The sequence below is a fragment of the Camelina sativa genome, chromosome 6, assembly GCF_030686135.1.
Source record: "Camelina sativa cultivar CO46 ecotype springtype chromosome 6, ASM3068613v1".
In the NCBI taxonomy this organism is placed as follows: Eukaryota; Viridiplantae; Streptophyta; class Magnoliopsida; order Brassicales; family Brassicaceae; genus Camelina; species Camelina sativa.
In genome coordinates this window covers 19,795,549-19,822,849 of record NC_141885.1, presented here as the reverse complement: position 1 = coordinate 19,822,849, position 27,301 = coordinate 19,795,549, and the positions used below count along the sequence as shown (strand labels likewise).

General features: G+C 37.0%; 7 protein-coding genes, 1 long non-coding RNA gene and 1 pseudogene across 11 annotated transcripts; 4 read left to right on the top strand and 5 right to left on the bottom strand.

The window, feature by feature from the left end:
• The first annotated feature begins 62 nt into the window (after window positions 1-62).
• Window positions 63-2,237, top strand: LOC104791732 (basic leucine zipper 25). The gene is made up of 6 exons (XM_010517696.2): window positions 63-652; window positions 723-783; window positions 999-1,188; window positions 1,356-1,431; window positions 1,531-1,656; window positions 1,783-2,237. Exons 1-6 carry the CDS (start codon window positions 200-202, stop codon window positions 2,086-2,088), a joined length of 1,212 nt encoding a protein of 403 aa, XP_010515998.1. The 5' UTR covers window positions 63-199; the 3' UTR covers window positions 2,089-2,237.
• Window positions 2,238-2,505: 268 nt separating this feature from the next.
• On the bottom strand, window positions 2,506-6,860 carry LOC104791731 (histone acetyltransferase GCN5). The gene is made up of 13 exons (XM_087453397.1): window positions 6,067-6,860; window positions 5,917-5,981; window positions 5,732-5,812; window positions 5,557-5,628; window positions 5,127-5,295; window positions 4,776-4,819; window positions 4,446-4,545; window positions 3,928-3,996; window positions 3,775-3,829; window positions 3,295-3,413; window positions 3,095-3,188; window positions 2,865-3,006; window positions 2,506-2,740 (listed from the first exon to the last, which is right to left on the bottom strand). The coding sequence occupies exons 1-13, from the start codon at window positions 6,700-6,702 to the stop codon at window positions 2,677-2,679; spliced, it is 1,710 nt and encodes a 569-aa protein (XP_087309523.1). The 5' UTR covers window positions 6,703-6,860; the 3' UTR covers window positions 2,506-2,676.
• A 372-nt stretch (window positions 6,861-7,232) lies between these two features.
• Window positions 7,233-9,408, bottom strand: LOC104791729 (DJ-1 protein homolog F). The gene is made up of 4 exons (XM_010517694.3): window positions 9,129-9,408; window positions 8,160-8,633; window positions 7,696-8,061; window positions 7,233-7,588 (listed from the first exon to the last, which is right to left on the bottom strand). Exons 1-4 carry the CDS (start codon window positions 9,306-9,308, stop codon window positions 7,409-7,411), a joined length of 1,200 nt encoding a protein of 399 aa, XP_010515996.1. The 5' UTR covers window positions 9,309-9,408; the 3' UTR covers window positions 7,233-7,408.
• A 2,081-nt stretch (window positions 9,409-11,489) lies between these two features.
• Window positions 11,490-13,217, top strand: LOC104791728 (uncharacterized). Its single transcript, XM_010517693.3, has one exon. It carries the CDS (start codon window positions 11,510-11,512, stop codon window positions 12,974-12,976), a length of 1,467 nt encoding a protein of 488 aa, XP_010515995.2. The 5' UTR covers window positions 11,490-11,509; the 3' UTR covers window positions 12,977-13,217.
• On the bottom strand, window positions 13,211-14,928 carry LOC104791727 (histone H2A variant 1). Of its 4 annotated transcripts, none has more exons than XM_087453396.1 (4): window positions 14,709-14,806; window positions 14,335-14,367; window positions 14,046-14,189; window positions 13,211-13,798 (listed from the first exon to the last, which is right to left on the bottom strand). In XM_087453396.1, the coding sequence occupies exons 3-4, from the start codon at window positions 14,157-14,159 to the stop codon at window positions 13,502-13,504; spliced, it is 411 nt and encodes a 136-aa protein (XP_087309522.1). In that variant the 5' UTR covers window positions 14,160-14,189; window positions 14,335-14,367; window positions 14,709-14,806; the 3' UTR covers window positions 13,211-13,501. The 4 variants fall into 4 exon arrangements, with proteins under 4 accessions (XP_087309522.1, XP_087309521.1, XP_010515994.1 ...); XM_087453395.1 differs by having other exon boundaries at window positions 14,273-14,367; window positions 14,709-14,766; XM_010517692.3 differs by lacking the exon at window positions 14,335-14,367 and having other exon boundaries at window positions 14,709-14,928.
• Window positions 14,929-16,025: 1,097 nt separating this feature from the next.
• Window positions 16,026-17,865, top strand: LOC104699126 (uncharacterized). Its single transcript, XM_010414469.3, has 4 exons — window positions 16,026-16,236; window positions 16,514-16,918; window positions 17,016-17,211; window positions 17,295-17,865. Exons 2-4 carry the CDS (start codon window positions 16,556-16,558, stop codon window positions 17,630-17,632), a joined length of 897 nt encoding a protein of 298 aa, XP_010412771.1. The 5' UTR covers window positions 16,026-16,236; window positions 16,514-16,555; the 3' UTR covers window positions 17,633-17,865.
• A 995-nt stretch (window positions 17,866-18,860) lies between these two features.
• LOC104791726 (ABC transporter F family member 4) lies at window positions 18,861-22,128 on the bottom strand. Its single transcript, XM_010517688.3, has 2 exons — window positions 21,885-22,128; window positions 18,861-21,305 (listed from the first exon to the last, which is right to left on the bottom strand). Exon 2 carries the CDS (start codon window positions 21,291-21,293, stop codon window positions 19,119-19,121), a length of 2,175 nt encoding a protein of 724 aa, XP_010515990.1. The 5' UTR covers window positions 21,294-21,305; window positions 21,885-22,128; the 3' UTR covers window positions 18,861-19,118.
• A 967-nt stretch (window positions 22,129-23,095) lies between these two features.
• On the top strand, window positions 23,096-23,653 carry LOC147942830 (uncharacterized). Its single transcript, XR_015559584.1, has 2 exons — window positions 23,096-23,305; window positions 23,439-23,653. It is a non-coding gene; the product is annotated as an uncharacterized LOC147942830 (long non-coding RNA).
• Window positions 23,654-24,168: 515 nt separating this feature from the next.
• On the bottom strand, window positions 24,169-26,133 carry LOC104791725 (ABC transporter F family member 4 pseudogene; annotated as a pseudogene).
• Between the last annotated feature and the right edge of the window lie 1,168 nt (window positions 26,134-27,301).

Here is a 27,301-nt window from a genome sequence, read left to right as displayed (position 1 = left end):
TTTTGCCATTTTAAATTAACAGTCAAAGATATGTTAGTACTAATCCAATACAATACAGAAACGTGTCAAGTATTCTAATCAATAATAGCGGCTCCACGTAAGACAACACAGAGAGAGAAGAGAGAAAAAAAGACAAAAAAAAAAAACTAAAAGAGAGAGAGAGAGAAAAATTAAGGAATCTGAGGCGATTGGGTAAGCGATGCACATCGTCTTCTCTGTCGATGATTTGACCGAATCCTTCTGGCCTGTTCCCCCTCCGGCGCCGTCACCGGGATCGGCCCCGGCTCCGGCACCGTCGCATAACATGGCGGACGGGATGACTCGAAGCCAATCGGAGTGGGCGTTCCACAGGCTTCTCAATGAGTTGTCCGGTTCCGATTCGAGCGCCACGACAAACGCAACCGAGAGATCACTTCCACCGGTTCAATCTCTTTCGAGAGTGGAAGAAACCGTTGACGAAACCGAAGACGTTGTCGAGATTCAGAAACCGCAGAGTCATCATCGCCTTCATTCGGATGATCAAGGGAATCGGAATCGTGCTCCTTCGTCTGATCCGTTGGATTCTTCAGCTGGTGGTGGTGTTGATCCTAATCAGTATCACGCGATTCTTAAGAGCAAGCTCGAGCTTGCTTGTGCTGCTGTTGCTCTTCGTGTACGTCTCTTAGATCCATTTCTTCTTATATGTGTTCAGTGTTGATTTGATTTCATTTGTTTTTTTGTAGGTCGGAACTGTGAAACCGGAAGATTCGAGTGCTTCAGCTAGCAATCAAAAGCAAGCTCAAGGTTACGTATCGTTGCTTTGTTTTGTTTTTTTGACTCTCAAAATTGATTCCTGCTTTTGTATGCGTTTAGATGAGAATGCTTATCTTATGACACTCATACTTCATAGTGCATTCTACTAAATAGCTTCCTTTATTACTCACTTGCGATATATACCTTTGATACGAGTTTTTCTTCGGTTGGTTGATAATGGGATTGTGTTTTTTTCACTGTTCTAGGCTCCACTGTGGCACAAACCTCACCTGGTGCTTCATCTGTTAAATTTTCTTCATCAACAAGCACGCACAAGAAACCAGATGTTCCAGCCAGACAAACTACCAGTATTTCATCACGAGATGATTCTGATGACGATGATCTTGATGGAGATGCTGATAATGGAGATCCTACTGATGTGAAGCGTGCTAGGAGGTACAGATCTTGATCTTTGTAATCTTAAGATATACTTTTGACTTCGAACGTTTTGTGGGAACAGTTTGCAGCTGAGATTTTCTGCTATCTTTAAAGAGAAACCAAGAACTGAAATAGTCATTTAGACCAAATCAGGCTCCAGGATTCATTATTTTGTAATTACACAGGATGCTCTCAAACCGAGAATCCGCTAGGCGCTCCAGGAGAAGAAAGCAAGAACAAATGAATGAATTTGATACACAGGTTCCTTCTTTAATTAGTTGTTCATTATACATTTCTCGATTCTTTCTTGTTTTCAGCTGTCTTCCAGGAATTTATAGGAAAAGTTTTTATCATTTCTAGGTAGGCCAATTAAGAGCTGAGCATTCAACTTTACTTACTCGTCTCAGTGACATGAATCATAAGTATGATGCAGCTGCTGTTGACAACAGAATCTTAAGAGCTGATATCGAAACTTTGAGAACAAAGGTATATAGGTTCCACTCTTGTTGTGGTACTCCAGAGTTTTAAGATTTTACAACACCCGAGATTATGCTCTAATCTTCTTATTTATTAACTGAGTTTATCGTATCGCATCAATAAATACTTGTGCAGGTTAAGATGGCAGAGGAAACTGTGAAAAGAGTGACGGGAGTGAACCCTTTGCATTGGGCAAGACCAAACATGGGGATACCATTCAACAACACTCCGAGCGCTCCCTCTAGAATCCCGCCAAACTCTAACCACATTTTGAAATCAGCAGTCCCAAGCACCACCACCAATGCCGGTTTAGCACCAAATCAGAGAGTAGAGACGGCGAATTTCTTGCCGGAACAGGTAAATCGTGAAGGCATGCAGAATCCATTTGCTCCTGATTCTAATCTGTATGAAACCCTACCCCATTGGAATCACAAGCATTAGCCATAACAAGAGTCATTGGTTTTGTGATTTTGAGATAACTCTTGTCTGTATTTTATGTTTCTTGTTGTATGATTCTGTGTAAACTCTTAATATATTACATATGATTGGACATAAATGGAGGAATACACACCTGTGTTCCGTAGTAAAAACGCTATCGTCTCTAACGCAATCGAAGTTGAAAATGTCAGAGTTGTAGACCTTAATTTAACAAAAGTTAGCAAGCCACAATTTTTGGCAAAGTTTATGTTAGATTTGGACAAATTCAGTGTGAACTATAGTGTAGAATTAAGTAAACCACATAGGATTGTTGTTTTTGATTAAAGCTCTGGTTTATTATGGAATTCTACGATTGATTATGTTAGGTAGGCAACAAATTGTGATATCATATGTGGATAAGGAGAGAAAAAGGACAAATGATTGGAAGTATGAAAAGAAACTTTGCGAGAAGATTTGTATTCCTAAAAGAGTCGTATGCAAATTAATATACATCATACATGGACTTAACAATATACTTGAATTTGTTCTTTTCACTTGGCCAATACAATTATCCACCTTTCACTTGAAATTGTTTTTTCACTTTGCCACCTTCTATTGAGATTTAGCACCTGACTGGAGACCTGCTTGTACTTTGCTATGGAAGTGTGTCTCCAACCTTTTTAAGACAAAAAAAAAAAAAAAAAAAAAAAAAAAAAAAAAAAAAAAAAAACTATAATCACACATCTTTATTACCCGAACAAGAAAAGAGATGAGATGAGATGGAAGAAAAGACGTCTTACCTGGTTGCACATTTGTAATAAATGGTATCAGGGGAGTTGTAAGTTCTACAATTGTTAAACATCCGTCTCGCATCAGCAACAAACATATCGAGTGTCACGTAATACTGTTCCGACTCTACCCTCTTTGCAATTACCTTCAGATCTGTGTTCATACATTTTACTTAAAGAGGACAAATTCTGGATACTAAATAGCGAATATGGATATATTAACTATATATATATCTTCTTACCAATGGGATCTTTAATGATGTCATAGTAATCAGGGACATCGCGAGAATCAACTGGTTCTTTGAAAGGCCAAGCATCAGCATGGTCTTGCATTGTCTGTTGCAATTAACTACAGCTTGTCAAACTAGAGTAACATAATATGTAAGAGGGCATCATAATTTTAATAACAATGCACTGAAAGAAAGTAGAAACTTATCACAACCTTCAAAAGTGCGCGCATAAGTGCATTCAACTGTTTTTGATTTGTCACCATATCTGCAGAACAGTTGAATAATTTGAAACGAGTGTGCCCCCACTGATCTGGGGTCCAACCAGCTTCCCCTGCAATAATGTTACCATACTTCCCGAATTAATCAAACTATAATTACACAACATGACAAAACTATTACAGATTAAAAAAAAAAAAAAAAGCCTGCATTTTTACACGCCAATTAAGGAACTGCTCTTACTATACAAAATTAAAGGGAGATGAATCGATTTGTTTAAAGCCACTCTAAGTATTACAGAAAAACCCTAGGCTAGCTAACCAATGCAAGTATCTTAGCACATGCATATTAACTTGATCTCATGGAGCCACTAGCACAAGCTTAATTTTCAGATGACTAGAACATGTTCGAGGGAGATAAATCTATTTTTTGAGTAACAAACTGCACTAACACCAGGGAGTAGAATAATGACTTACTTAAGCCACGTATTTCCTCAACTTTGATAATCTTTCTAGGAATTCCAGCTTCATTCTGCAAAAATCATCTTAGTTATTAAATCTACTGGAAACATGGGGTTTTCACCCTGACATGCATAGTAATTAAATTCACACGAAACCATTGATGCTTACCTTTAGAAACTCGATTTTTGGATACACATTCTGACAGTTTGATAACTCTCTTATCCTTTCATCAATTGCCTGATAAAATAAAAGTACAACGGGATCAGAATCTGATACGTTTAATGGTCGCGAGGGTCCAATCACCAAAGGTCTTTATAAAGTAATTAGACAGTAATGTAACCAATGTTTAGTTGTTTAGTAATTACTTTTAAGCTGTGTGGGTTTTTTTAGTGGTAGGTTGCCATGCTTTCTTAGTCTATAAAGATTAAGCAGATAGCTTTTGGGAGGGTAGCTTGATTCTTGGTCTCATAGAGGAAGACAGGAACTTTCATTACTTAATTTCTCCTCGAGAGAGAAGAGGAACTGTCAATAATCAAGTCCTAGAGTTGTATTTCTTCTATTTTTGAATTCTTTCAGAATCAGCCACAAAGTTCGAGTATAAATTTACAGATACTTTGGGTATAGCTGAACCTGAAGGCCCATGAATTTTTTTTTTTACCATATACAATATAATTTCAATGGCTTACCTTTCGTTGCTGGCGTATCATGCTTGACAGATCCGTATATGGAAGCTTTGGATCAATTTTGCATTCCATTAGGAGGCCACCATCATAATCTTTAATGAACCTAGGAAAAATACCAAGCTTTTTTTATTTGCGGGAGTGTAGAAGAGAATAATAAGCCAAATTTGGGAAATCTCTCTAGTAGCATATGATCAGCTAGGAAATATAATGCTTTTACTCAGGTTTGTGAGCTTGATTGAGCCCACAAATATTTCAGTCAGACAACAAACATATAAAGCACACAAGTTAAGTACGGTAATGAGCAGTTTGAACTTAAGAGCATAGTTTTCATACCCATGCCATACATCTTTCTCCAAGTAAATCTCTTTAGTAAAACCCTGCACAAGATAATAGACATAACAGATAAGCTTAATACAACGACTATAAAAATATCAAAATTACAGTTAGTATCCCAGAAAGTAGATTTGGTAAGTGTAGAAACAGAACTTTTTGAAGTGAAACATTGAGGCATATCCAGGCTCGATTCAGGCAACTTTTACGCTTAATGCTACAATAGCATATATAAAAACATGGAATGCAAAATACAGTTCAATTCCTTTACTGATATGTACTAACAGTTGGTTGAAATTTGTTGTCAGATTAAATATAGAGCAAAAAACTGCACAATCAGCGAAACACACCAACCTGCTTGACAAAATAACCAACAGCATTGTTGTCCGCATAAGTAAGAAAATGCGTCAATCCATCAACATCACGTGCATGTTGTTTCAAGTGGTTCATTAATCTGGTACCGTAACCTTTTACTTGTTCATCTGCTGTGATTGCACAAAATGCTATTTCCCCAAACTTCTGACTGGATCCCAGGAAAAAGGTGGAGTTAATAAGCATGTCAAGATATATGACATCAGACTAACACATTATTTTATTTGATAAGAAACCTGTGCTTGATGATAATATAAGATACCAAGTCATTATACTACCTTCTTTCAGTCTTAAGTAAAGAGCAAAAAAACTAGATGTATAAGCGTATAACAATACATTTTGAAGAAAGTTAATAAAAGTAGAATATCATTGGGGTAAAAAAGCCGGGACAAGTTAGCGAAATAGACCTTACCTGTGATACGGACGATACGTGATACCACCTACAACTAGAGTTCCTCGTAGAACCATAACAGACTTATGTTTCCTGAGAAAATAACATAAGTTACAGATATTAGAATGCTTACCATTAGCCATTGTTTGATATAGAATTTACCATTAGGTATTTCACTCTAGTTTAGCATGTTTACCTGTCCATCAGAAGACGAACAATGTACTCCTTGGGCATATTAGGCAACTGTCTTGCAAAGATGTTCTTTAACCCAACCAAGCTGAAAAACATTCAACAAATTATTCAGAAACAACAAAAAACTCAGAGCTGATTCAGAAGCTGAGAATTCTCTGACAGGAGAAACGATTGAGGTTAGGAATTTACCACATCATATGCTCATCAATGCAATCGTTTGAGTAACAAACAAATTTGAGTCGTCCTGCTTGCTCCTACAAGAAAGATATCACCAAGTTTGTGTCAATGGTGATTCTCTAATTAATTAATTGGCATAGATATGATCCAGTGATAAGCTACCTCTCTCTTCAAAGCCTCTTCTCTCGCAATGTAAGCCCCGCTAGTCTGAAAATTCTCAGCCAGTACCTTAACAGACTCATCCTTGGGCACAAGCCCTGAGATTGAGCTTCCTCCAACGGTTCCACTCACACCAGTCCCAACCACAGATGATCCACCATCTTTTCCGACATCAGAGCTCTCAAGCTTCACAATGGAGCTCTCCGTCTTCAGCTTAGTGTTGCGACTCGAACCACCATTGACTCCTGAATTGGAATCGAGTCGAGCAGCCGTGAAAGTGCGCATGGAAGAGTCCTGATCCTGATCGGGAACAAATTCATCCTCATCATCGTCCACGACGATATCCTCTGACTCATCAGGGTCTGAATCGGTATCAACGCCGCGAGCTGAGATGCTCTCGAGTTCGTCGTTGGAAGTCAAGGCACCGTCGCGAGTATCGGCAGAGAAAGAGGAAGGAGGGAAAGAGGTAGAAGGAGGAGCGTGGTCTTCAGAAGCGGCTGCATTCGCCGCCGTGGTTGCGGCGAGCTTGCGTTTGTGGAGAGAAGAAGAGACTGAAGCGGAGGCCGAATGAGAAGGAGAAGGAGTCTGAGAGCTGCGCGAACGATTGGCCGCGTTGAGATGGGAAGAGTGAGAGTCCATTGAAGCAGAGTAGTGAAGTTGATTGAAGCAAATCGTGACGAAATCGAGAGTCTAGGGTTTTAATCGTATGATTTGGGGGCGGGAAAAGACGACCGCCGACGAACGGAATATTCTCCTTCGCTTTCTTTTTTTTTAATGAGCCAAAAGTTTTTAACCGTAACCAAAATTACTAATTCGGTAATTTAATTTCCAATAACTTTTAAATTAAGGAAATATATGCTGTGATTAATTATAAAAAATGTGACGTAATTTTTTTTTTTTCACTACAATTTAACTACCAAAAAAACATTATATTTTATTCTTGTTGAGCATTTGATCCATGAATAGTTCCGTATTTAATCCGTCAATTTGTTGTTTTATAGTATGTTGTTATTTCTAATACGAATTTTAGTGACATACAGTATATCATTAGTGAAACTAGAATATATAACAGCAAAAATTAGTTTGTTTAGAATTAATTAGCCACTAACATTTTACTATGTAGCAAAAAATTGTTGTTTGGTGATAGGTTTTGCTATTTGCTAATCAACTTTGTATATAATCTTGGAGTGATTTATTGAAGTAATTAGAAAATACAAGCATGGTACAACATAAATTGTCAATTGCATGCATTATGCATATTAAAGTGATGTGCATCTCATCATTATGTTACAACTTTATGTTTATTTTTAGGCATTAATTAGGCGTTAAAACACCATTGGCATATTTAGAAAGCAACAGAAAGACCAAGTGCACTCGACAACGCATACAAAAAAGCAGGAAGATCGGAAGTTTCTGCGGCTGTGATTAGCTTGTTGTCAGTCACACACCGTTCTGTTTCCACGATCTCACCACCAGCAACCTTCACAGCCACCTTTGTCCCATAACTACTTGCACATCTTTTCTTCTGTGCAATGTAATAGTATGATACAACAATGAAATTAGATTAGTTATAATTGGAAAAAAAATTAATCTCGCCGAAGGAAAGTGGTGCCATGAAATTATATTACGTACCTTAAGAGCACCTGTCGCGGCAAGTAGCCAATTTCCCATTCCAATGGCCGCAACAAACTTGTCTTTCTCAACAAACTTTCTGACCAATTCGACGGCCTTGGGGTTCATCACCAACAGCTCTGGCGATCTTCCTCCGGGTACCACAATGCAGTCGTAATCATCCACGGAGACATCATCCCACCCAATGGTCACATAAAAGTTGTGGCCGAACTTCTCGGTAGGAAGTTGCCGTCCTTCCTCGAGGTCGTGAACGATTGTAGCACATTTCTCACCTCTCTTCTTGTTTGGCGTCACTGCGTCCACTTTACATCCTAAAGCTTGAAACGCTTTAAATGGTACATTGATACTGTAGTCTTCAACACAGTCCTACATATATATACCAAGATATATCACATATAATTTATTTTGAAGTAAAAAAAAATAAAAAAATGAAAGAGAGAACATTAAAAAGTCTAAGAGCTTACCCCAATCAAGAAAAGCAAAGAAGGCTGATGATTCTCCTTGGAGCTAGAAATCTTGGAGCCAAGTGATTCGAGCAAAACTCTGAGACTGTGAGCCAGAGTAGGCCACCCCATAGTAGACATGAAATTGCCGTCCTTGACACAATCAGTGATGTCAAAAAGGGTCTGGATTCCGGGTTGTTGCCACCACTCGCCGCCGGAGAGCTCGATCAACGGCTTCATGCTTCCGAACGCCGTGCACTTCATTCCACCGGTGAGCAGACCCGCCGCCGCGAGGAACAGCTGGCTGTGGCAGCTCGTGAAGATAAGCTTCTTGAGTTCGGCGAACCTAGCCACAAGACTCACGCATTTCTCGTCGGCGCTCAGAAGTTCAGTGAAACGTCCACCGGGAACGTAGATGGCATCGTATTGGTCGGGGATGACGTCATCGAAATTCGCGTTTAGTGTGTGATGGTCAACCACCAACTCGGTGTAAATCTGTCACAGGGTAAAAAACACAAACTGTTTACTCTTCTATTTTACTATTGAGTAGGCCATGCAATTTGCGTTAAGACCACCCAATTCTCATAATGCACTATTTGGATAATTTAACGTCTAAATATTATTTAATATATTTACTCAATATGCAATTATCAGAGGTATCCTAAATATATATACCCCAAACCCGGATGGCCGGATCAGATTCTTACCCAATGTAGTGAGGATTCAAGTACTAGTTTGAATTACTTGTAGTCTACTATACCCTTACTCGATCTGGTGGGAGATCTTACCAGAAAGTTATTGATCTTATGGGATTGCCACAAAAGATAAGATTTAAAAAAAAAAAAAAATTCCAATTACTAATAGCAAGTGTAATATTTTCGGGAACAGATTTGCATAATATATTTTTGTATCCCTTTTTTACTAATCAAGCAAAGAGCGATTCGAAGGGCAAAACCAAAATGAAGAAAAGGTGAAGGATTAGAGAAATGCCTCGAGGCCGAGAAGATCATGAGCGGCCATGATGCACTTGTCGCCAGTTTTGCGACCAGGGGAAACGCAGTGGACGTTAACGCCAAACGCTTGAAGAACATAGAGAGGTACTATGGTCTCGTAGGCTTCCATGAACTCTCCGCATAACATCAAAACCGATTTCTGAGCCATGGATCCCATAATTTTCTCTTCAAGGAACACAGAACTAAGTGTGTGTGTATGTATATATATGAGTTCAAATAATTTTATTGATTGTACTTTTTTATATTCAATAATGAAAGAGATAAGGTTATATATTATATTAGTGGAGACATACATAGCTCTCTTTGGAGCTATTATTAATTAACTGAATTACTGATATTTTTGTTTTGTATATATTATTTTATTAGTTGTGGCTGTGTACTAGACTACTAGTCGTGTCAAGTCAAATTATTGTCGTCACATTTTTGGGAACCATAGGTAATCGATATATAGATGATCATTGTGTTATTGTTTGGAGTTCATGGTGGAACAAAAACCCATTAGTCGTTGCAACCATTCAAAATTCCAATAATAATCTTTGGTCGAACCCAATAAATGCAAATTGTCAAAAATAAATAATTAATTATATTTATGAAAGAAAAAAATATATCAAACCAACAATTTGTATTTCGTTTAAAAAAAAAATTAGTGGTTTAGTTCGCGAATAGACGAATTTGCGTGTCCACTAATTAACCATCATTTACAAACAATTGAAGAGTAAAATATTAATCACGTGTTAATTTCAATTTCTCGAGCCACCTACCTCACCAACTTGACGACATCTTCCTCTGCTTAACCTGCAGGAAGCCAAATAAAAAAGGAATGGCCAAACTAAGGGCACATGAAAATGAAGTAATTGTACTCGATCGCTATTAAGTATATTAAGTAACAAACGAAAAACAAAATTAAAAATTAAATATGACTTATCACTTAGAAAGTCAAATTGAATTGGAATTATTGCAAAAAACATACTTGTTTGTTTCTGTTTAGCAAATTTCTATGTTAATTCAAATCAACATATACACATATACATTGCTCGTGACCTTCTTAAATACACTGCAGAGAAAAAACTTGGAGGATGATAGTCTCTAGAGACTCCACTGATAGTCTCTCGAGGATGATCAGCTCTACAACATCGTTTCGTAATTTAGTTTTTCCACACTCGAGCAGCCCTCTAAGTTGTCTTTTTAACATTGTATTGCACCGTCTCTAATTAATTGATCAAGCGAGAAGATCAAGGCAAACACATAAATTATGTGAGATAATACAATTTAAAAAAAAAAATCCAATGGAATTAGATAAAATAAAAATGTAGAATATAATCAAAACCTCAAGGAGGTTTGGTTTTCCTACCTACTCACTGGTTTAAATTTCGTATAGACCATTGGGGCATCACAGCTCTCTTCTAATTTTACTTTAAATCTTGTTCTCTGGATAGATTTGTAGGTTTGAAGCGTGGCGAAAAAGACATATCTACAACTGTCAAAATGCTTTCGCCACAGTTACCTAATCTTAAGATATTTTCTTTAAAGATCACAAGAACTCTCCAACTTCATCGAGAGTTATCATTCTGTTGGTACGGATCCAAACCGAAAGGTTTGTTTATCCTTTGAGCTGTTTAAGAATGTGGTTAGTGATAACAGACTCAAATTGAAATCTCGACAAAGGTCACTGAATACGAATTATTTTTAAAAGTTTGAAATTTTTTTGGATTGTGAGTGCGAAAAAAAAAAAAAAGAGGAACGTGTGTGAGCAATGAGCCCGTCTTTGGCCGACCATCTCCCTTAGATGCACCAACTCTGACGTTGTTGTTAGGCTCCAACCCTTTTACTGTTTATTTAGGAGAGAGTTGTACGATGATTTAAGAAACTTCATTTATCTATTTTTTCTAAGGGAAATATTTGATAACATTTATAAAACTTTATGTGTGTGCACGGATCCTAAAACTTTTGTGTATATCTAAAATTTTGTTTCTGATACTTTAACCTATAAACTTCATTAACATTAATTTTAAGTGATTCTTCAATATACAAAGATTTTTTTTTTTTTGTTTTCAGTAAATACCAAATGTAATCAAGTATATATATATTTTTAATTGAATAACACCAAAATTCAAAATCTCTGAATCATGATTTACAAATATCATATTTAATAACACCGAATTGTATTTTCTAATTTGAACTAGTGATTTAAATAACAACAGATTATGTTTGGTTTAGCTTCTATTAAAGTTCTATGAAAACAAAAAGAAAAACATTATGCTCATTTAGCGGAGACGTTATATTATATGAGAACAAGAAAAAAAATGTTGATTTAGAAACAATAATTAATATTCAGAAAGTGGACTATAAAGGAAAAGCATGAAATTGCAAATCTTTCAATTTATAGACCAAAACCGGAAACGTATTAGGAGAAAAGAAAGAAAAAAAAGCTTCAAAAACATAGAAGAGAAGAGAGCATCTCACAGGTTTGCCTTGGAAAGATCAAGGAAGACTGCTCAAGATCGGTTAGAGAGGAGCCTTGGACTGGAGATGATAAAGAGATGTAGACCTAGTATGCTTCCTCAACCAATGACACCGGCCGAGAAGCATATCGTTGCTAAAGTCACAGGCGGGTCACCTAATTATATGAAGGGAACGATTAGTTCAGAGGTTAAGAGAAAGAGCCAAGGTGTTCAAGTTGGTTCGGACATGAATAGCCAGAGCGGTAATAAACTTGATATTTCGTGCTCCGGAAATAAAAAACAGAGTTGGTCACCTAATTATATGAAGGGAACGAGTAGTTCAGAGGCTAGGAGACAGAGACGACAAGGTGTTCAAGTTGGTTCGGACAAGAAGAGCCAGACCGGTAAGAAACTTGATATTTCAAGCTCCGGAATTAAGAAACAGAGTAGTAGTAGTAGTAGTAGTAGTAGTTTGAAAAAGGTTCTGAGTTTTAAGAGAAGTTGTAGGATTGGTCGTTGTTGTGATCAAGCGACTTGTTCTTCGTTTCTTAGAAACTCAAAGTTCACAGAGGATCTGATGCTTGCTTCTCCTAATGACTTGAAAGTCTGTCATTATACGTATTGTTCACTCAACGCGCATCTTCACGACCAATTCCCACCTCTTAAAAACTTAATATCCGCAAGAAGACGTTCCATGAAGTCCCATGCAAATGTGAAGATGAGCGGTGATGATGGTTGTGTGGATATCTATGTTGATGGGAAGAAAGAAAATGGAAGCACTCGAGATGTTGTTGATATCCAAGTAATCGATTTTGAGCCTGAGGATAAGGACATGGAATTGGGAAAGGCTGAAGGTTTAGAATCTAACGGAACAGAGATGGTGAGCGTACGAAATGGTGAAGGCATTGAATCAGGTGATGAAAACATTGGTACGATGATGATTATCATCCTAGGGAATGCTCTTGATGAGGAGCTGAACTCCAAAAAATCTGAAGATTGTAAGGAGGTAGATGAAGAGAAAGTGAAAGAGCGGATTGAACTTGTATCGAAAACAGAGGAAACTCTGTTAACCCTTGCGCGAAAACCCTGCATCCCAGAAGAGTGCACTGAGAGTTGGAGGGAATTCAACCCAAGAGAACCCAATTACCTTCCAATCACCGCAGAGCCGAGCAATGAAACAGTGGAACTCAAGCATGAGGAGATGGATGAGATGAAGAACACAGAGGAGTGGATGACTGATTATGCACTTCAACATAACGTCAGCAAACTCGCTGTAGAAAGGAAGAAGGATGTAGCATTATTCGTTGTGGCATTTGAAACCACATTACCTAGAGATCGTTCACCAGCTTTCACTAATGGAAGACATCTTCAAGCTTGCAATTGACGTGCTCAAAGCCTAAGCACCTACTGACTACTGAGTGAGTGAATGATGAACTCTGTTTAGAAATTGAATGGTTTTGAGTTTTGACTTATGTTTGGAACCAAGTTTTCACTAGCTTTCACTAATTTGGAACAACATGTGATTGATGATGTTTGATACCAAGTTTTTATAACTAAAGTGGTACTTATTAAGTCCAGATACCTAAGTGAGCATGCGAGTAAATGATATCTGCAGTTGTTAAGCACTGAAATAGTTCACTTTTTTTTTTTTAACATAGTAAGCAAATGACAAGAGCATGCAAAGACAGCATTTGCTTGAAGAAAAGAAACCTAAAAGTTCAAATTAACTAATGTACACCTGAGGATGTCCAGAAGAGATCAACACTAGTCAAAGAACTAAGAAGAGAGAAAAGAGAAAAAAAATAAGGAAAAAGCAGTCCAAGACTAAACAAACACAAACACCATAAGCTACTAATTAGCAGATCACAATAATATATCTCTCTCTCTTAGTGACTGAAGAAGAAACAAATCACTCTTTGTTGGTTTTGTTGATGAGGGACTTGTGGATGTGAGGGATCACACCTCCTCCAGCAATAGTTCCTTTGATGAGTGTGTCAAGCTCCTCATCTCCTCTGATAGCCAACTGCAAATGCCTTGGAGTAATCCTCTTCACTTTCAGATCTTTGCTAGCGTTTCCAGCCAACTCAAGAACCTCTGCAGTCAGGTACTCAAGGATTGAAGCAGTGTACACAGCAGCGGTGGCACCAACTCTCCCATGTGCAGAAACCCTGTTCTTGAGTTGCCTGTGAATACGACCCACTGGAAACTGAAATAAACCAAAAGAAACAGCATCAGTGTTTGTGCATAATTAGCTTCAGAGAACATGTTATCAAAAAAACAACAACAACATCATGATGGGTTTTGTGCTCACTGCTCATACCATATGACACTAAGCTAAAGCAAGACAAATTTGAGAAACCCTAGAAGTTTTAAAGATCTGAACCGTAGTGACAAAATTACGAATCGAATCAAAAAGTCAAAGAAGGTCAAAATTAGGGTTAGAGGGAATAGACCTGAATACCAGCACGAGCAGAGCGAGAGATGGGTTTCTTCTTGTCCTTGTCTTTGTCCTTGTTACCAGCCATCGTCTTCGCAGCTACGAGTCCTTTTCCTCCTTTCCCTGCCATCCTCGCTGTTTCCTTATTCTTCTTCTAGATCTGACCCCATTCATAGTCAAACCAAAAAATTCAGAAAAAAAAAAAAAATCACAAAACAAGAGTATTACGCATAATAAATCTACCAGATCTGTCGAAAGAATCATAAAAAGAAGACGAAATCGAAGAACAGAATTGGTAATCCCACCCAAAAATTTCTTGAAGAGAGTGAGAAACAGATCTGTGGAAGAGAGAGAAGTAAAGTACCTGAGAGACGACGACGACGAGAGAATTGCAAAGAAGAAGAAGAAGAAAAAAAGGACGAAAGAAACGAAATCTGGTTGAAAGTGAATGGGATGGGAGTTTTAAAATCAAAAGTTTGGTGGGAGTTTTTAAATCTTTTTAAAATCTTGGGGGGGAACCTACGCTTTCCCGGTTAAATTTTTTACTTTTGGAGCCATAAAATGTTTCAACGTTTTTGCTATAAAGCCCTCCGTTTCTCATAAAACTTTAAAATCCTCGTTTTATTTTAAAAACTGAGTTAGAAAAGCCTCTATCTAGGAAGAGAAGATTTATACATACCTTTATATGATTTTGCCTTGTGATGAAATTTTAAGTTTTTCTTTTTTCTTTGTGTGATGAATTAGTTGTTGGGCTCTATGTGATTTATACTAGTTTCCATCATAAATAGCTTGAGATTTATCATTCATTTTATTTCTTTTTTTTTATTTATTTATTTTTGGTATCTGCGACTCAACAATTCAGTCAAATTTTCTTGACAAAAACATTTATGTTGATGTATAAAATTAGTATTTTAGTGTAAAAGAAAAATATATTACTTCATATAAATTATAACTTAGCATAAATTGTTTAGTCAAATAAATTTATTTTGAATTTTTTAATGATTTTAAAAGATAATATCGACGCGTGTTGATTTGTAATAGCCTTTGTGATATATGTTCATTTTCATCATAAATGCATTGAGATTGTGACCTTTTCTCTTGTTTAGTTTTTAGGTAATACGTCTGTCATTTACGATATAAGAGAACTTACTGAGTAATTTGTTTGACTAGAATTATTAATATCAATGTTAAATAATAGTAATTCTGAATAAAAAGAAGAAGATATGATTGTGTTGTGTGTGTCTCATGAAAATTTGAAAACTGTAAACTTGACATTAAACTTTTTGCTTTAGATTGAATAGTAATGTTACCGTGTGGACATTAAATTGCTTTTTTTTTTTTTTTTTTTTTTGTCGTCTAAACTCCATCTACTAGTTCACGGTTAAAAACTCTCTTCTAGAGAAAGCCAGTGAGGAACCGTAGAACTCACATGGGAAAAACAAAACCCACGACCTCTTGCACATTTCGCAAGATGATCAGAGGTATTATCACTACGAGGGATATATCTAATAATCAATGAAGAGAATAAGTCCCTGTAATACACAAAATCCTTCAGCTCTGTCGCAAATGCAGGCCATGCCTCTGGGTTTGAAGTCATAGCAAGAAGGTCTGAACAATCTGTCATAATGAGGATACTTGTCAACGGAATCGCCAATAAGCACTTCATTGCCCGTAAAAGGGTCTCCAATTCGGCATGAAGGGGTGAAAGACTTCTGCGCGAGCTCTTCAATCCTAATTGCCTCAAACTCCCTCCACAGGACACAATCCAACCATGTCCACTTCGTGAATCTGACGCATGCCAAGACCCATCAATAAAACAAACAGGAACATCAGATGGAACTGGTATGATCTCCACTATGAACATCAGACACATTAAATTGCTTTAGAAAGCAAAGTTTACATCAAACTTTTTGCTTATTTGCCAATATGGTAAATAGATAAGGGTCTTTTATTTCCCATTTCCTATATAACAAGCATCAAACATTGCTTTCTTCTTCCCCTAAGAATTTAGCAAAACATCTTCTTCCCCTTACAAACGATTTTGACCTCCTATGCATCATCCATCATCCACATAGTGAATCACATCCTTATATATTAAAAAAAAAAAACCAAAACAAAATCAAAATCAAAATCAAAAAAGGCATTAAAAGCAGGACGTTTTCGTGTCGTCGAGTCTCAATCCGTATCTAAATAAACCCTCCATTCAAGTGATCTTTTTCCTTTTTCTTCTCCTCTATCTCTTTATTTTGTTTGTGTTTTCTTTCTCTAATTTTATGCCTCTCAAACCTTCATCGTGAAACCTTTAAATGAATCAATCATAAACATTTGTATTTTCTCAACTAATTATTTTTTATTTTTTCTTTTTGAGTTTTGTGTCTCCTCCATCTTTTTTTTTTCTTGTTGGAAGCGAAGAACGATTGATCTCTTTTTATTTATCTGACATTTTTGGACGTAAGGGTGAGTAATAATTTTTTTCCGTCGTAGGGTTTCGTTTTGAACGATTTTGAAAAGAACAAGAAAAAAAAAATGCCTTTCCGTTCAAAAGTCCGACCTATCAACGTCAACGGTGTAGCCAAGGAGGCAGAGCCGGCGCCTGCGATGAGACAAGGGCCAAGATCTCGACTGAAGCGACTCTTTGAACGTCAGTTCAGTCTGAAGAGCTTCTCAGGTGTGGATTCACCGCTTGCGAGAGGCAACTCGGAAGAATTCGAACCGGGCTCTGTCTGTTTGAGGAAGATGGTTGAGAACTACATGGAGGATCCAGACAGTGAGAAACAATCACGTTGCATTGGTCGTAACCACTGCAACTGCTTTAGTGGAAGTGGCACTGATAGCTCCGACGAAGACGAAGAGATTTCTTCTTCCAGCGGTGTCCTTCGAAGCCTCAAGGTATTTGAATGATTTCATTTTATGATATCTTTCCCATGTTTGATCTTTGACATCTGATGTTAAAACAGAGTTTTTTTTTTTGACAATGTTTTTGTAGAGTCTGTTACTTTGTGCTAATGTCGCCGAGAGTGATCTGGAGACTAAAGCAACAGAGCTTGTTGAGAAAGAAGTTAAGTGTAAGGACTCGAGGTTGAGAGATGTTGCTGATAAATTGGTGGCTTTAGGCTATGATGCAGCAGTTTGCAAATCTCGCTGGGACAAATTGAAATCGAGATGGTATCCTGTGCCTGCTGGTATGTTTTCTTCATTTTATCCATTCTTAAGACAAAGTTGCAAATCGTTAAGGTAATAACACTTGATTTGTGTGGTAAAACAGGGGAATATGAGTATTTGGATGTTATGATTGGAGATCAAAGAGTTTTGATCGACATTGACTTCCAGTCCAAGTTCGAAATAGCTCGACGGAGTATGACTTACAAGTCGATATCCAAGACACTGCCTTACGTCTATGTTGGACAAGTGGATAGGCTGAAGAAGCTTGTGGTATTTGTGTCTGATGCTGCAAAGAAGAGCCTGAAGAAGAAAGGGCTGTCAATGCCACCATGGAGGAGAGCTGAGTATGTGTTAACCAAATGGGTGTCTCGTTATGATCGTGCTAAGCAAACTCAAGGAGAAACCAGTGGAGATGCTGCTGCTGCTGCTGTCCAACCTTAAATAGCTTCTTAATTAATTTATGAATAATAATAAAAAGACTTTTTAATTATTTTTATTTTTTTGTAATAATAAGGGTATGATTTTTAAGGATCATACCCTCTTTCTTATTTTTGAAGATTTCTTCTGATCCTTGTAGAAGAAACCAGTCCTTTTTTATGAATTTGATTTATAATCATCATCGCATGCATTTTCTCTTTCATTTAAATTGAATAAAAATACCATAATAATGTGACTTCAACTAGAGACAATACTAGTTGACTTTTGACCATTAATCATCGACTTTACTTTTGACGTCTCTCATTCATAAAGACTAATTAATATTTAGGCCCATTAGTGTAGATTGTGCCTCGCTTCTATTTTTTTTTCTACTGTGTGTGATTGTAGTTGTTTATGACCACGGTTACGGTTATCAATGTTACAGTTAATTAACTATCGGTTACAGTTAGAATTTTTGTTTAACCTTAACCATAATCATTTAATAAACAGTTACAGTTAAATACGGTTTTGATTGAAACGATTACAGTTATAAACGGTTACGGTTATTTGATAATATGATACGGTTAATATTATTTGATGATGTAATATTATTGATATTACTTATTTATAATTAATATGTACTTTTAGTGTATTTATATTTCTTCATATCATATGATTCATATTAAATAAATAATTATTAGTATATTTTATTATGTTTTTGAAACGGTTACGATTAACAAATTACAGTTTAACTATGCGATTAACCAACTATTTTAATATGGTTACGATTAATTAACAGTTATGGTTAATATAATGTAACCATATATTTACGGTTAACGGTTACGGTTTTAAACCATTTTATACGGTTACGGTTTGGTTACAGTTAGGATACAGTCTGGTTATGGTCTGAAATACGGTTACGGTTTAATTTTGGTCATGGGGCTCATGCCTAAGTTGTTGACACTCGGTTCTAACTTCTAATCACAAACGTTTGCAGAAAAAAGAAGTGTGTGATTGTTCCAGACTTCCACAGAGGAAATGAAACAAAAGATGAATCACATATATTCTCCAGTCCAAAATCGAATATGTGCCCCAAAGACAATGAAGTCCAAAATCGAATATGTGCCCCAAAGACAATGAACTCCAATATCAACAACCACACCACAGACACTAAAAACAGTTTTAAGAGAGATAATATTGAGAGGCTAAAATAAACAAGAGAGAAATTAAACAAAATTTCAGACAGCTAAAATAAAGGAAACGTTGATGTTTATTATGACCCATTGACTCTAATAGAACACACTGATGAAAAAGAATGAAACACGTCTTCTGTTTTCTTCCCCAAAACATAACACTACACTCAGATATGTAATATGGGGAGACCGATGGCGATGTATATAGTGAAAGAACACAATGGCTAAAAATAAAATTGTCCAAAACTTTTTTGAGTGTCTTATAAAACATAAACGAGTTTGAGATGGTTACCTTAGAAGCCAACAACAACAAAACTTCACTCATCAACCTCAGCTTTGATTTCTCTTTGGAGATCTTCTTTGTACTCGTCAAACGAACCTGGGAAGAAATTCACCGTTCCGTCTTCTACAACCCAGATTTGACTATTCTCCTCTTCCGCACAGACACGCGATATTAGTCTCGAGTCGTGACTCACCAACACAACTCCTCCTGTGAACTCATCTAGTGCATCCGCCAAAGCATCTATACTTTGCATGTCTAAGTGATTTGTAGGCTCGTCCAGAAGTAATATGTGTGGCTTTGACATTGAGATCGAAGTGAACACAACTCTAGCCTTTTGTCCTCCAGACAATTTCGCTATTGGAGACAAGTGATTGTGACTTGGTAGCCCAAACTTGCCTAGCTTCGCTCGTACTGCCTCTTGCTTGCTGAACCCCTCTTGGTCAGGATGAAGACGAAGAAGATACTGAACCGGAGTTTCCCCCATTGTTAACAGGTCAATAAAATGCTGTGAATACCTTCCAATCCTCAGCTTCTGGCTTCTTCTCATTTCACCCTCGGTTGGAACTAAATCTCCCGCAAGAAGATTCAATAGAGTGGACTTTCCTGCTCCGTTAGGCCCAACTATAGCAACCCTTGTCCCCATATCGATACCTACATCAACATTCGAGAGCCTGAAATCTGGCCTGTTGGGATAGCTGAAGCTAACCTCAATTAACTGCAGAAGAGGAGGAGTGAGCTCGGTTGGTTCTGGGAAGTGGAACACCACACTATAATCTCTCCATTTCCTTGGAGCTTCTGCTGCTGGGCCTTCTTCATCCTGTGCCTTACCCTTTCCCTTACTCTTGGATGCTTCTTTTGCTGCAGTAAACTTGGCCCTGTCCTTTACCTTCTCCTGTTGAGCTCGGTTTCCAGTCCTCTTAGCTGCCTTGATCTGTTTCTCGTAGACATCAAATTTTTTATTCACCTCCTTGCGACGCTGCTCATACCCGCTTTCAAAAGCATCAAAACTACCACGATAGAAGTGAAGACCCAGGTCATGGAGATGTATTATATCTGTGCAAACTGTGTTGAGGAAGTCCCGGTCATGTGAAACAACAACTAGCGTCTTCTTCCAGCGACACAAATATTCCTCTAACCATAGAACAGCTCTTAGGTCAAGATGGTTAGTGGGTTCATCCAACAACAAAAGAGTAGGCTGCACAAACAGAGCTCTAGCTAACGATATTCTCATCCTCCAGCCACCACTGAAGGACTGAGTTGGACGCACTTGCATATCTTTAGAGAAACCTAACCCCGCAAGAATTTTGGATGCCTGAGATTCAGCAGCATCTGACCCCAAAATTTGCAGCCTATCATACAATTCAGCAAGCTTTTCTCCAGTATCGTCATCATCCTCGCCATCAACATTTTCTCCGTCAGCTCCAGAAGACGACTTCTGCAGAGCTTCAACCTCTTCCCGTAGCTTAACCAACTCTTCATTGGCAGAAACAACTGCATTCAGAGCACTGTTTTCATCACCTACCACCTCTTGCTCAACAAGAAGAACATCAATATTCTTCGGCACTGGAATCTTCCTCCACGCTAAAAGCTTTAACAATGTAGACTTCCCCATACCGTTTGGCCCAACCAACCCATACCTTTTACCATGTGATATCTTGACAGAAGCATTCTTCAAAAGCTCTTTACCTCGAGCAGAGACAGAAAAAGAATCGATTGTGATATCTTTAACATTTGCATCTGCCGTGTCGTCTCTTTCAAGCACTGAGGTCTTACTTCCAATAACAACCGTGAATGCATCATGATCATCCTTCAAGGCCTCCCTCTTTGCCAACTCTAAAGCTTCGAGAGCTAATCTTTCTTTCATCTCTCGTTTCTTTTGTTCCTTATCAGTAACAGAAATATCAAGATGCCTTTGTTCGCTCTTCTGCTTCCTCCTTTCATCCTTCAGTCTCTGCTCCTCATCAGAATCCCCTTCGTCTTCTTCATCAGAAGGAGGAAGATCTATGCCATCAGTGTAGGAAGTAGCTTTAGGAGCAGCCTTGGTTCTGGATGATGAGCCCTTCTTAGGTTTATCATCTTTCTGATCCATGCCTGCAAGCATAGCCGAGACTGATAACTTCTCCTTTTTTGAATCTTTAGAAGCATCTTTCCCACTTGGTTTCACCTTCGTGCTAGTAGCAGCACTCTCTTCTGACTTCTTCTTACCCATTTAAATCTGTATCTGAGAAATCAAAAAAAAAAAAAAGAATAGGGCTGATGAGTTATGAAAATCATATAAAAAAGGGCTGACGAGTAATCAAATTATCTAGCAACCTAATTGGAAAACTCCCAAACTCAGGGGTGGAAGTTCTGATCTGAAATTAGGGTTTTTCTACTTAGACAATGGTCACAAAAAAAAAGCTAAAGCTCAAAACTTTATTAAAACCCAGTAAACATCGATTCATATAAACAAAACCTGATGCGTTCTCAAAGAAAATTTCAATACTTTACCATCTAATAACTCGTATCTGGTCTAAAATAACTAGGGCGCCGTTTCAACAAAATAATATCAAGGGTTTCGGATTTATCACCAAACAAATAGACAAAAAAGACCTAATCCACAGAACCCAGTAATTGAAAGAAGGAATGAAACTAGCAGTAAAAAAAAGGATTAATTTTAAGCACAACTCTAAGAAAATCAGAATCCCAAAACAGAGAACGAGAAATCGATCCGAATCTGATAAAAAAATCAATGGAAACTTCAATCTCTCCTAATATCTAAAACCACAAAATATTAAAAGGTAAGAAGATGGAGTTTTACCGAGTGAGAGAGAGAGAGAGATTGCGTAGATGAATGGATTACAGAGAAAAGCGATTGAAGCTGGTGCGTCCGTGAGGAAGCAAGCAGAGAGAAAGAGAGAGAGAACGAGAGAAATAGAATCGCCCGTCTCTTCTTTCCATATATTTATATTGGGCCTAAATATGGGCCTAAACTCCAATCGACCAATAAATCTTATGTTAAAGATACTCGACAAGTAACTTTGATATGTGTTACTTGTCAGTGTAAATTTTGATAATTTACTAAAACATTAAAATGAATTAAAATTTAAAAAGTAAAATTTCTAAACTTATTATAAAAAGAAAATCTGCTAACTATTAATATTTGCTTATTCTTTCTTTTTAAATATTTTAATTTAATTATGTTGTAGTATTTTTAGTTTTTGGTTATATTATTTAGTTAAATTTGATATCTTACTAGAAAAAGCGTACTGTCAAAGTTACTCATTAATAAGATCGTGACACGTGTTACTTGTCTCGATAAGATATTGACATGTATTAATTTTAAATTTACTAAATCATTAAAAAGAATTAAAAATTAACAAGTAAAAGTTCTAACCCTATTGTAAAAAGAAAATCTACTAACTATCAATATTTGTTTATTCTTTCTTTTTTAATATTTTAATTTAATTATGTTGTAGTATTTTTAGATTATGGTTATATTATAAATTCATGATGATTTTAAAATATATATTTTATATTATTTTGATTTTTTTTCTTTAGTTAAGGATATGTAAGATTAACATTTATTATTTTCTTAATTTTTTTTAATGTTGTAGTATTTTAAATTGTTTTTTAGTTTATATTTTATATCTCTAAATTATCTAAGACTCATATATCATCATGCTTATAATTTTCAATTTTTATTTTTATTATGTCAAATCTTTCAATTTCTCAAATATTATTAGGTTGGTCATAAACTCATTGCAATCATGTAGATATTTTTTTATTTTAATAAGATTGTGACATGTGTTACTTGTCTCGAGAAGATGTTGACATGCGTCAATTTTGAATTTACTAAAATATTAAAAAGAATTAAAAATTTATAAGTAAAAGTTCTAAACCTAATGTAAAAAAAGAAATCTAATAACTATCAATATTTGTTTATTCTTTCTTTTTTAATATTTTAATTTAATTATGTTGTAGTATTTTTAGATTTTGGTTATATTATTTAGTTAAATTTGATTTCTTATTAGAAATTCAAGATGATTTAAAATATCTTTTTTATATTATTTTGATTTTTTTTCTTTAGTTAAGGATATGTAAGATCAATATTTTTTTTTTTCTTATTTTTTTTTAATGTTGTAGCATTTTTAAATCTAGTATGAAATAAACTTAGAGGGACGTGTACAAGACGTGTTCAGATTAATGTCTTAGTACTAACTTCTGCTAATCAAGATAAAAGTAATGACTCAATATTATGGAATGTAAAATTATCTGTTTTAGGTTATACTTGTATGTTTGGTGTTGGTTTTACCTTTGTTTCTTATATTTGCAATGATAAATTAAGTGATTTTAGACTTTTGTAATGGTCAAGGTTGCAATAGTGCGCTTTAGTCTGACCTTAATTAAGACAATTCAAGCAAAATTTTGTTGATGATTCAATGAGACAAAGGGAGAGGGTACTACAAGCACAAACAGGAAATAAACTACTATTCTTCCCATTCATTAGACTTAAAGAAAGCTTTTTTCTTGTAACTACAACTGTGTATGCACATTATGAATCAGTTTGTATGAAATACACACACAAAAGCTTTGCTTTTTTTTTTGCTTGTTCTTATGTTCAAAGTCTTGTAAAGTCCTCTGCAACTTGAATGAGCAAATCACATGTTTTTTGAATTCATAGTCCTCTACAAACTGTAAAAGAAGAAATGAATGTATGCAACACTTGAATTATCAAGAATCACATGCTTGGCACATCGGTAAAGAACAAGAAACGACTATATTGTTGGGGAAAGATCAAATCACAAACAAAATAACAAAGTAGATACCAAAAAAATCGAATATGAGCTTGTTGTGCAAAGATAAAATCATTTACAAAATTAATCAACACAAAAAACACATTTGAGATCACCAATGTAGAGGCAAAAAAATAATACAAACTTAATAGAGATATACTTAGATAAAATTCATATATAGCTAAGACACCCTTGCAAAGGTTTACCAATGTGGATGCTCTATCTATAATGGTGTCATGTAATTAAAGCAGATATATAACGAAGGAAACTGAGTTTTTATCTTAAAAGCGAACAACAACAAAAAAGACTTCACTCATCAAGCTCTGCTTCCATATCTCTTTGAAGCTCTTTTTTGTACTCTTTAAATGAACCGGGGTATATAGTCATATTCCCATCTACTACAACCCAAATCTGACTCTTCTCCACGTTCGAACAAACGCGCGATATGAGTCTCGAGTCATGACTCACCAACACAACTCCACCTGTGAACTCATCTAATGCATCCGCCAAAGCATCCATAGTCTGCGTGTCTAAGTGATTCGTTGGCTCGTCAAGAAGCAGAATGTGTGGGTTAACACAACTCTAGCCATTTGTCCTCCAGACAATTTATCAATCGGAGTCAAGTGGCTGTTACTTGGTAGCCCAAACTTGCCTAGTTTAGCGCGCACTGCTTCTTGCTTGCTACATCCTTCTTGGTCAGGATAAAGACGAAGAAGATACTCTGGCTTCTTTTCACTTCACCTTCGGTTAGAGCTAATTCTCCGGCAAGAAATTTCAAAAGAGTTGACTTCCCTCCTCCGTTACGTCCAACTATCACGACCCTTGTCTCCATATCGATACCTACATCAACATCCGAGAGCTTGAAGCCTGGCTTGTTATTATCTTTCTCGTCGGGGTAACTGAAGCTACCCTTGATCATAAGAGGAGGAGGTAGCTCCGTTGGTTTCGGGAAATGGAGCACCACGCTATAATCTCTCCATTTTTATTAACCTTTTGTTGCTTTGGCCGCCCTGTCCTCTACCTTACTCTGTTGATCCCGGTTTCCAGACCTCTTAGCTGCTTTCATCTGTTTGTCGATGATCTCAAACTTTTTATTCACCTCATTGCGTCGCAGCTTATATCCACGCTCGAAAGCAGTGAAGTTACCACTGTAGTAGCCGAGTTTATGGTCATGCAGATGAATTATATCTGTGCAGACTGCGTTGAGAAAGTCCTGGCAATGTGAAACAACAACTAGAGTTGTCTTCCAGCGACGCAAATACCCCTCTAACCAAAGAACAGCTCTCAGGTCAAGATGGTTGGTTGGTTCATCTAACAACAAAAGAGTAGGCTGCATAAAGAGAGCTCTAGCTAAGGAAACACGCATCCTCATGTCACCACTTAGTTTCCTAGTTGGATACCGTAGCATATCTTGCGTGAATCCTAACCCCCGCAGAATCTTGGACGCCTCCGCATCAGCAACATCTGACCCCAAAATTTGCAGCCTGTCGTACAATTCAGAAAGCTTTTCTCCATTATCAGTATCACCACCATCATTCTTGCTGAGAGCTTCAGCCTCTTCCCGTAGCTTAACCAACTCTTCATTGGCGGAAAGAACTGCATCCAGAGCACTCTTTTCATCACCGACCGCCTCTTGATCAACAAGAAGAACATCAATATTCTTTGGACTGGAATCTTCCTCCAAGCTAAAAGCTTTAACAGTGTAGACTTCCCCATTCCGTTTGGTCCAAACAGTCCATACCTTTGACCATGTGATAGTTGAACAGAGGTTTCACTGAGAAGTACTTTACCACGACAAGAGACAGAGAAAGAATCGATCTTTATATCTCTAACATTAGCACTCGCCTTGTCTTGCCCTTCAAGCACCGAGGTCTTGCTTCCAATAACAACAGTGTATGCATCGCGGTCGTCCTCCAAGGACCTCTTCGTCTTTGCAATGTGTGCAGCTTCTAAAGCTAATCTTTCTTTTTTCTCTCGCTTCTTTTGTTCTTTATCAGTCACAAAGATATCATCAAGTTGCCTTTTCTCGCTCTTATGCTTCCTCCTTGCATCCATCTTCTGTCTCTGTTCCTCATCAGATACGTCTTCGTCTTCTTCATCATCAGAAGGAGGAAGATCAACGCCATTCATGTATGATGAAGCTTTTGGAGCATCATTGGAACTGGATGACGATGTCATCTTCTTGGAAGTACTGGATGAAGCAAGCAAGGCTGAGATTGATAATTTCTCCTTGTTGGAATCTTGTCCACTTGGTTTAGGATTATTCTTACCCATTAAAGCCTGTATCTGACATGAAACATCAAATAACAAAAAGCCAATGAGACATCCAAAATTATATAAAATTAAGGATTCACACTATACATACGTGAATCAATAGCATCTAGCGAATTAACTCGTTAATTTCCAAACACAGCCGACGAATTACTGAGTTGTTTTCGTTCGTTAACCTTTTTTAATTTATTTTGATCCTTAAAAAACATACATAGATTATATATCACGACAAAAGTTAGAGTAAATAAATCGTTTATCAGTGGTTAATTTACTAGGATGAGATTCGAGACAAACCTGAGACTGAGAGGCGCGTAAGAAACTATTTTGGATTGAAGACGAAGAAATATGAAGAAAGCTTTGCTTGGGTGGGACTCAACCCTTTCTTTTTAGTCTTTTTTTTTTTTTAAGTTCAATTCGGCCAAAAGTCACAAAATAAGCCTTTTTATAATAACACCCACAAGGCCACAAAAATTGAAATAGCGTAAAGAAGAAAAAAAAAAGTCAATTCCGTCTACACAAACCCTAAACCGTATTAGAGTTGAATCCAGAGGTGGTTGATCAACGGAGAAGAAGATGAAGACGAAGGAGAAGGCTGACAAATCCGTCACTTCCCGATGATTTGCTATTGAGCTTCCTGGCCTTAAACACACGTACGTTGGTTCACTCTCTGCGTGAAACCAAGTAAGAAGGAAAGAAGAAGTCAAGTGATTATGTTTTGGCTACACTCCCAATTTCCAATGAAATATCAGCGTATTTTTTCAAGTCTCGAGCCTGTTGGTTCTAATATCTATAACACTAGTGGATCAAAATACCAGGCGCTCTCCTCTAGCGTCTCTGTTCTGGAATGCCGGTCAGTCGGTCACACACGTGGCGTGGGGCGAGGTTCCAAGCTTGCGGGAGGAGCTAATGACACTTTCTGCCAGCGTCCTTAATGGGAAGATATATGTAGCAGGAAGCTGCAAAGTTGGTGATTCCAACTCCTTGAAGAACTCGTTTCAGGTGTTCGACACAAAACACAAAAATTTGGGATCATGTTCCCACTCTTAGCAGCGAAAAAAAAACATAGCTTATACTCCAGAAGTGTATGTATTGACGGAAAGATCTGTGGTGACTCGCAAAGAGATAGTTGCTTACAATTCCAAGGAAAGTAGATTCGACCTAGTTGGACTCG

Bases quoted from the DNA above. Each gene is read 5' to 3' on its own strand.
- LOC104791732 (XM_010517696.2), top strand. From the start codon at position 200: ATGCACATCGTCTTCTCTGTCGATGATTTGACCGAATCCTTCTGGCCT. The intron at 653-722 runs GTACGTCTCTTA...GTTTTTTTGTAG, and splicing joins GTGCTGCTGTTGCTCTTCGT to GTCGGAACTGTGAAACCGGA. The intron at 784-998 runs GTTACGTATCGT...TCACTGTTCTAG, and splicing joins CAATCAAAAGCAAGCTCAAG to GCTCCACTGTGGCACAAACC.
- LOC104699126 (XM_010414469.3), top strand. From the start codon at position 16,556: ATGCCTTTCCGTTCAAAAGTCCGACCTATCAACGTCAACGGTGTAGCC. The intron at 16,919-17,015 runs GTATTTGAATGA...ATGTTTTTGTAG, and splicing joins GTGTCCTTCGAAGCCTCAAG to AGTCTGTTACTTTGTGCTAA. The intron at 17,212-17,294 runs GTATGTTTTCTT...GTGGTAAAACAG, and splicing joins ATGGTATCCTGTGCCTGCTG to GGGAATATGAGTATTTGGAT.
- LOC104791728 (XM_010517693.3), top strand. From the start codon at position 11,510: ATGAAATTGCAAATCTTTCAATTTATAGACCAAAACCGGAAACGTATT.
- LOC104791727 (XM_010517692.3), bottom strand. From the start codon at position 14,159: ATGGCAGGGAAAGGAGGAAAAGGACTCGTAGCTGCGAAGACGATGGCT. The intron at 13,799-14,045 runs GTCTATTCCCTC...GGTTTATTTCAG, and splicing joins CTGCTCGTGCTGGTATTCAG to TTTCCAGTGGGTCGTATTCA.
- LOC104791726 (XM_010517688.3), bottom strand. From the start codon at position 21,293: ATGGGTAAGAAGAAGTCAGAAGAGAGTGCTGCTACTAGCACGAAGGTG.
- LOC104791731 (XM_087453397.1), bottom strand. From the start codon at position 6,702: ATGGACTCTCACTCTTCCCATCTCAACGCGGCCAATCGTTCGCGCAGC. The intron at 3,997-4,445 runs GTAAGCCATTGA...TTATTTTATCAG, and splicing joins TGATACGCCAGCAACGAAAG to GCAATTGATGAAAGGATAAG. The intron at 3,414-3,774 runs GTAAGTCATTAT...ACATTATTGCAG, and splicing joins TGAGGAAATACGTGGCTTAA to GGGAAGCTGGTTGGACCCCA.
- LOC104791729 (XM_010517694.3), bottom strand. From the start codon at position 9,308: ATGGGATCCATGGCTCAGAAATCGGTTTTGATGTTATGCGGAGAGTTC. The intron at 8,062-8,159 runs GTAAGCTCTTAG...ATATATATGTAG, and splicing joins CTTTGCTTTTCTTGATTGGG to GACTGTGTTGAAGACTACAG. The intron at 7,589-7,695 runs GTACGTAATATA...TACATTGCACAG, and splicing joins CCGCGACAGGTGCTCTTAAG to AAGAAAAGATGTGCAAGTAG.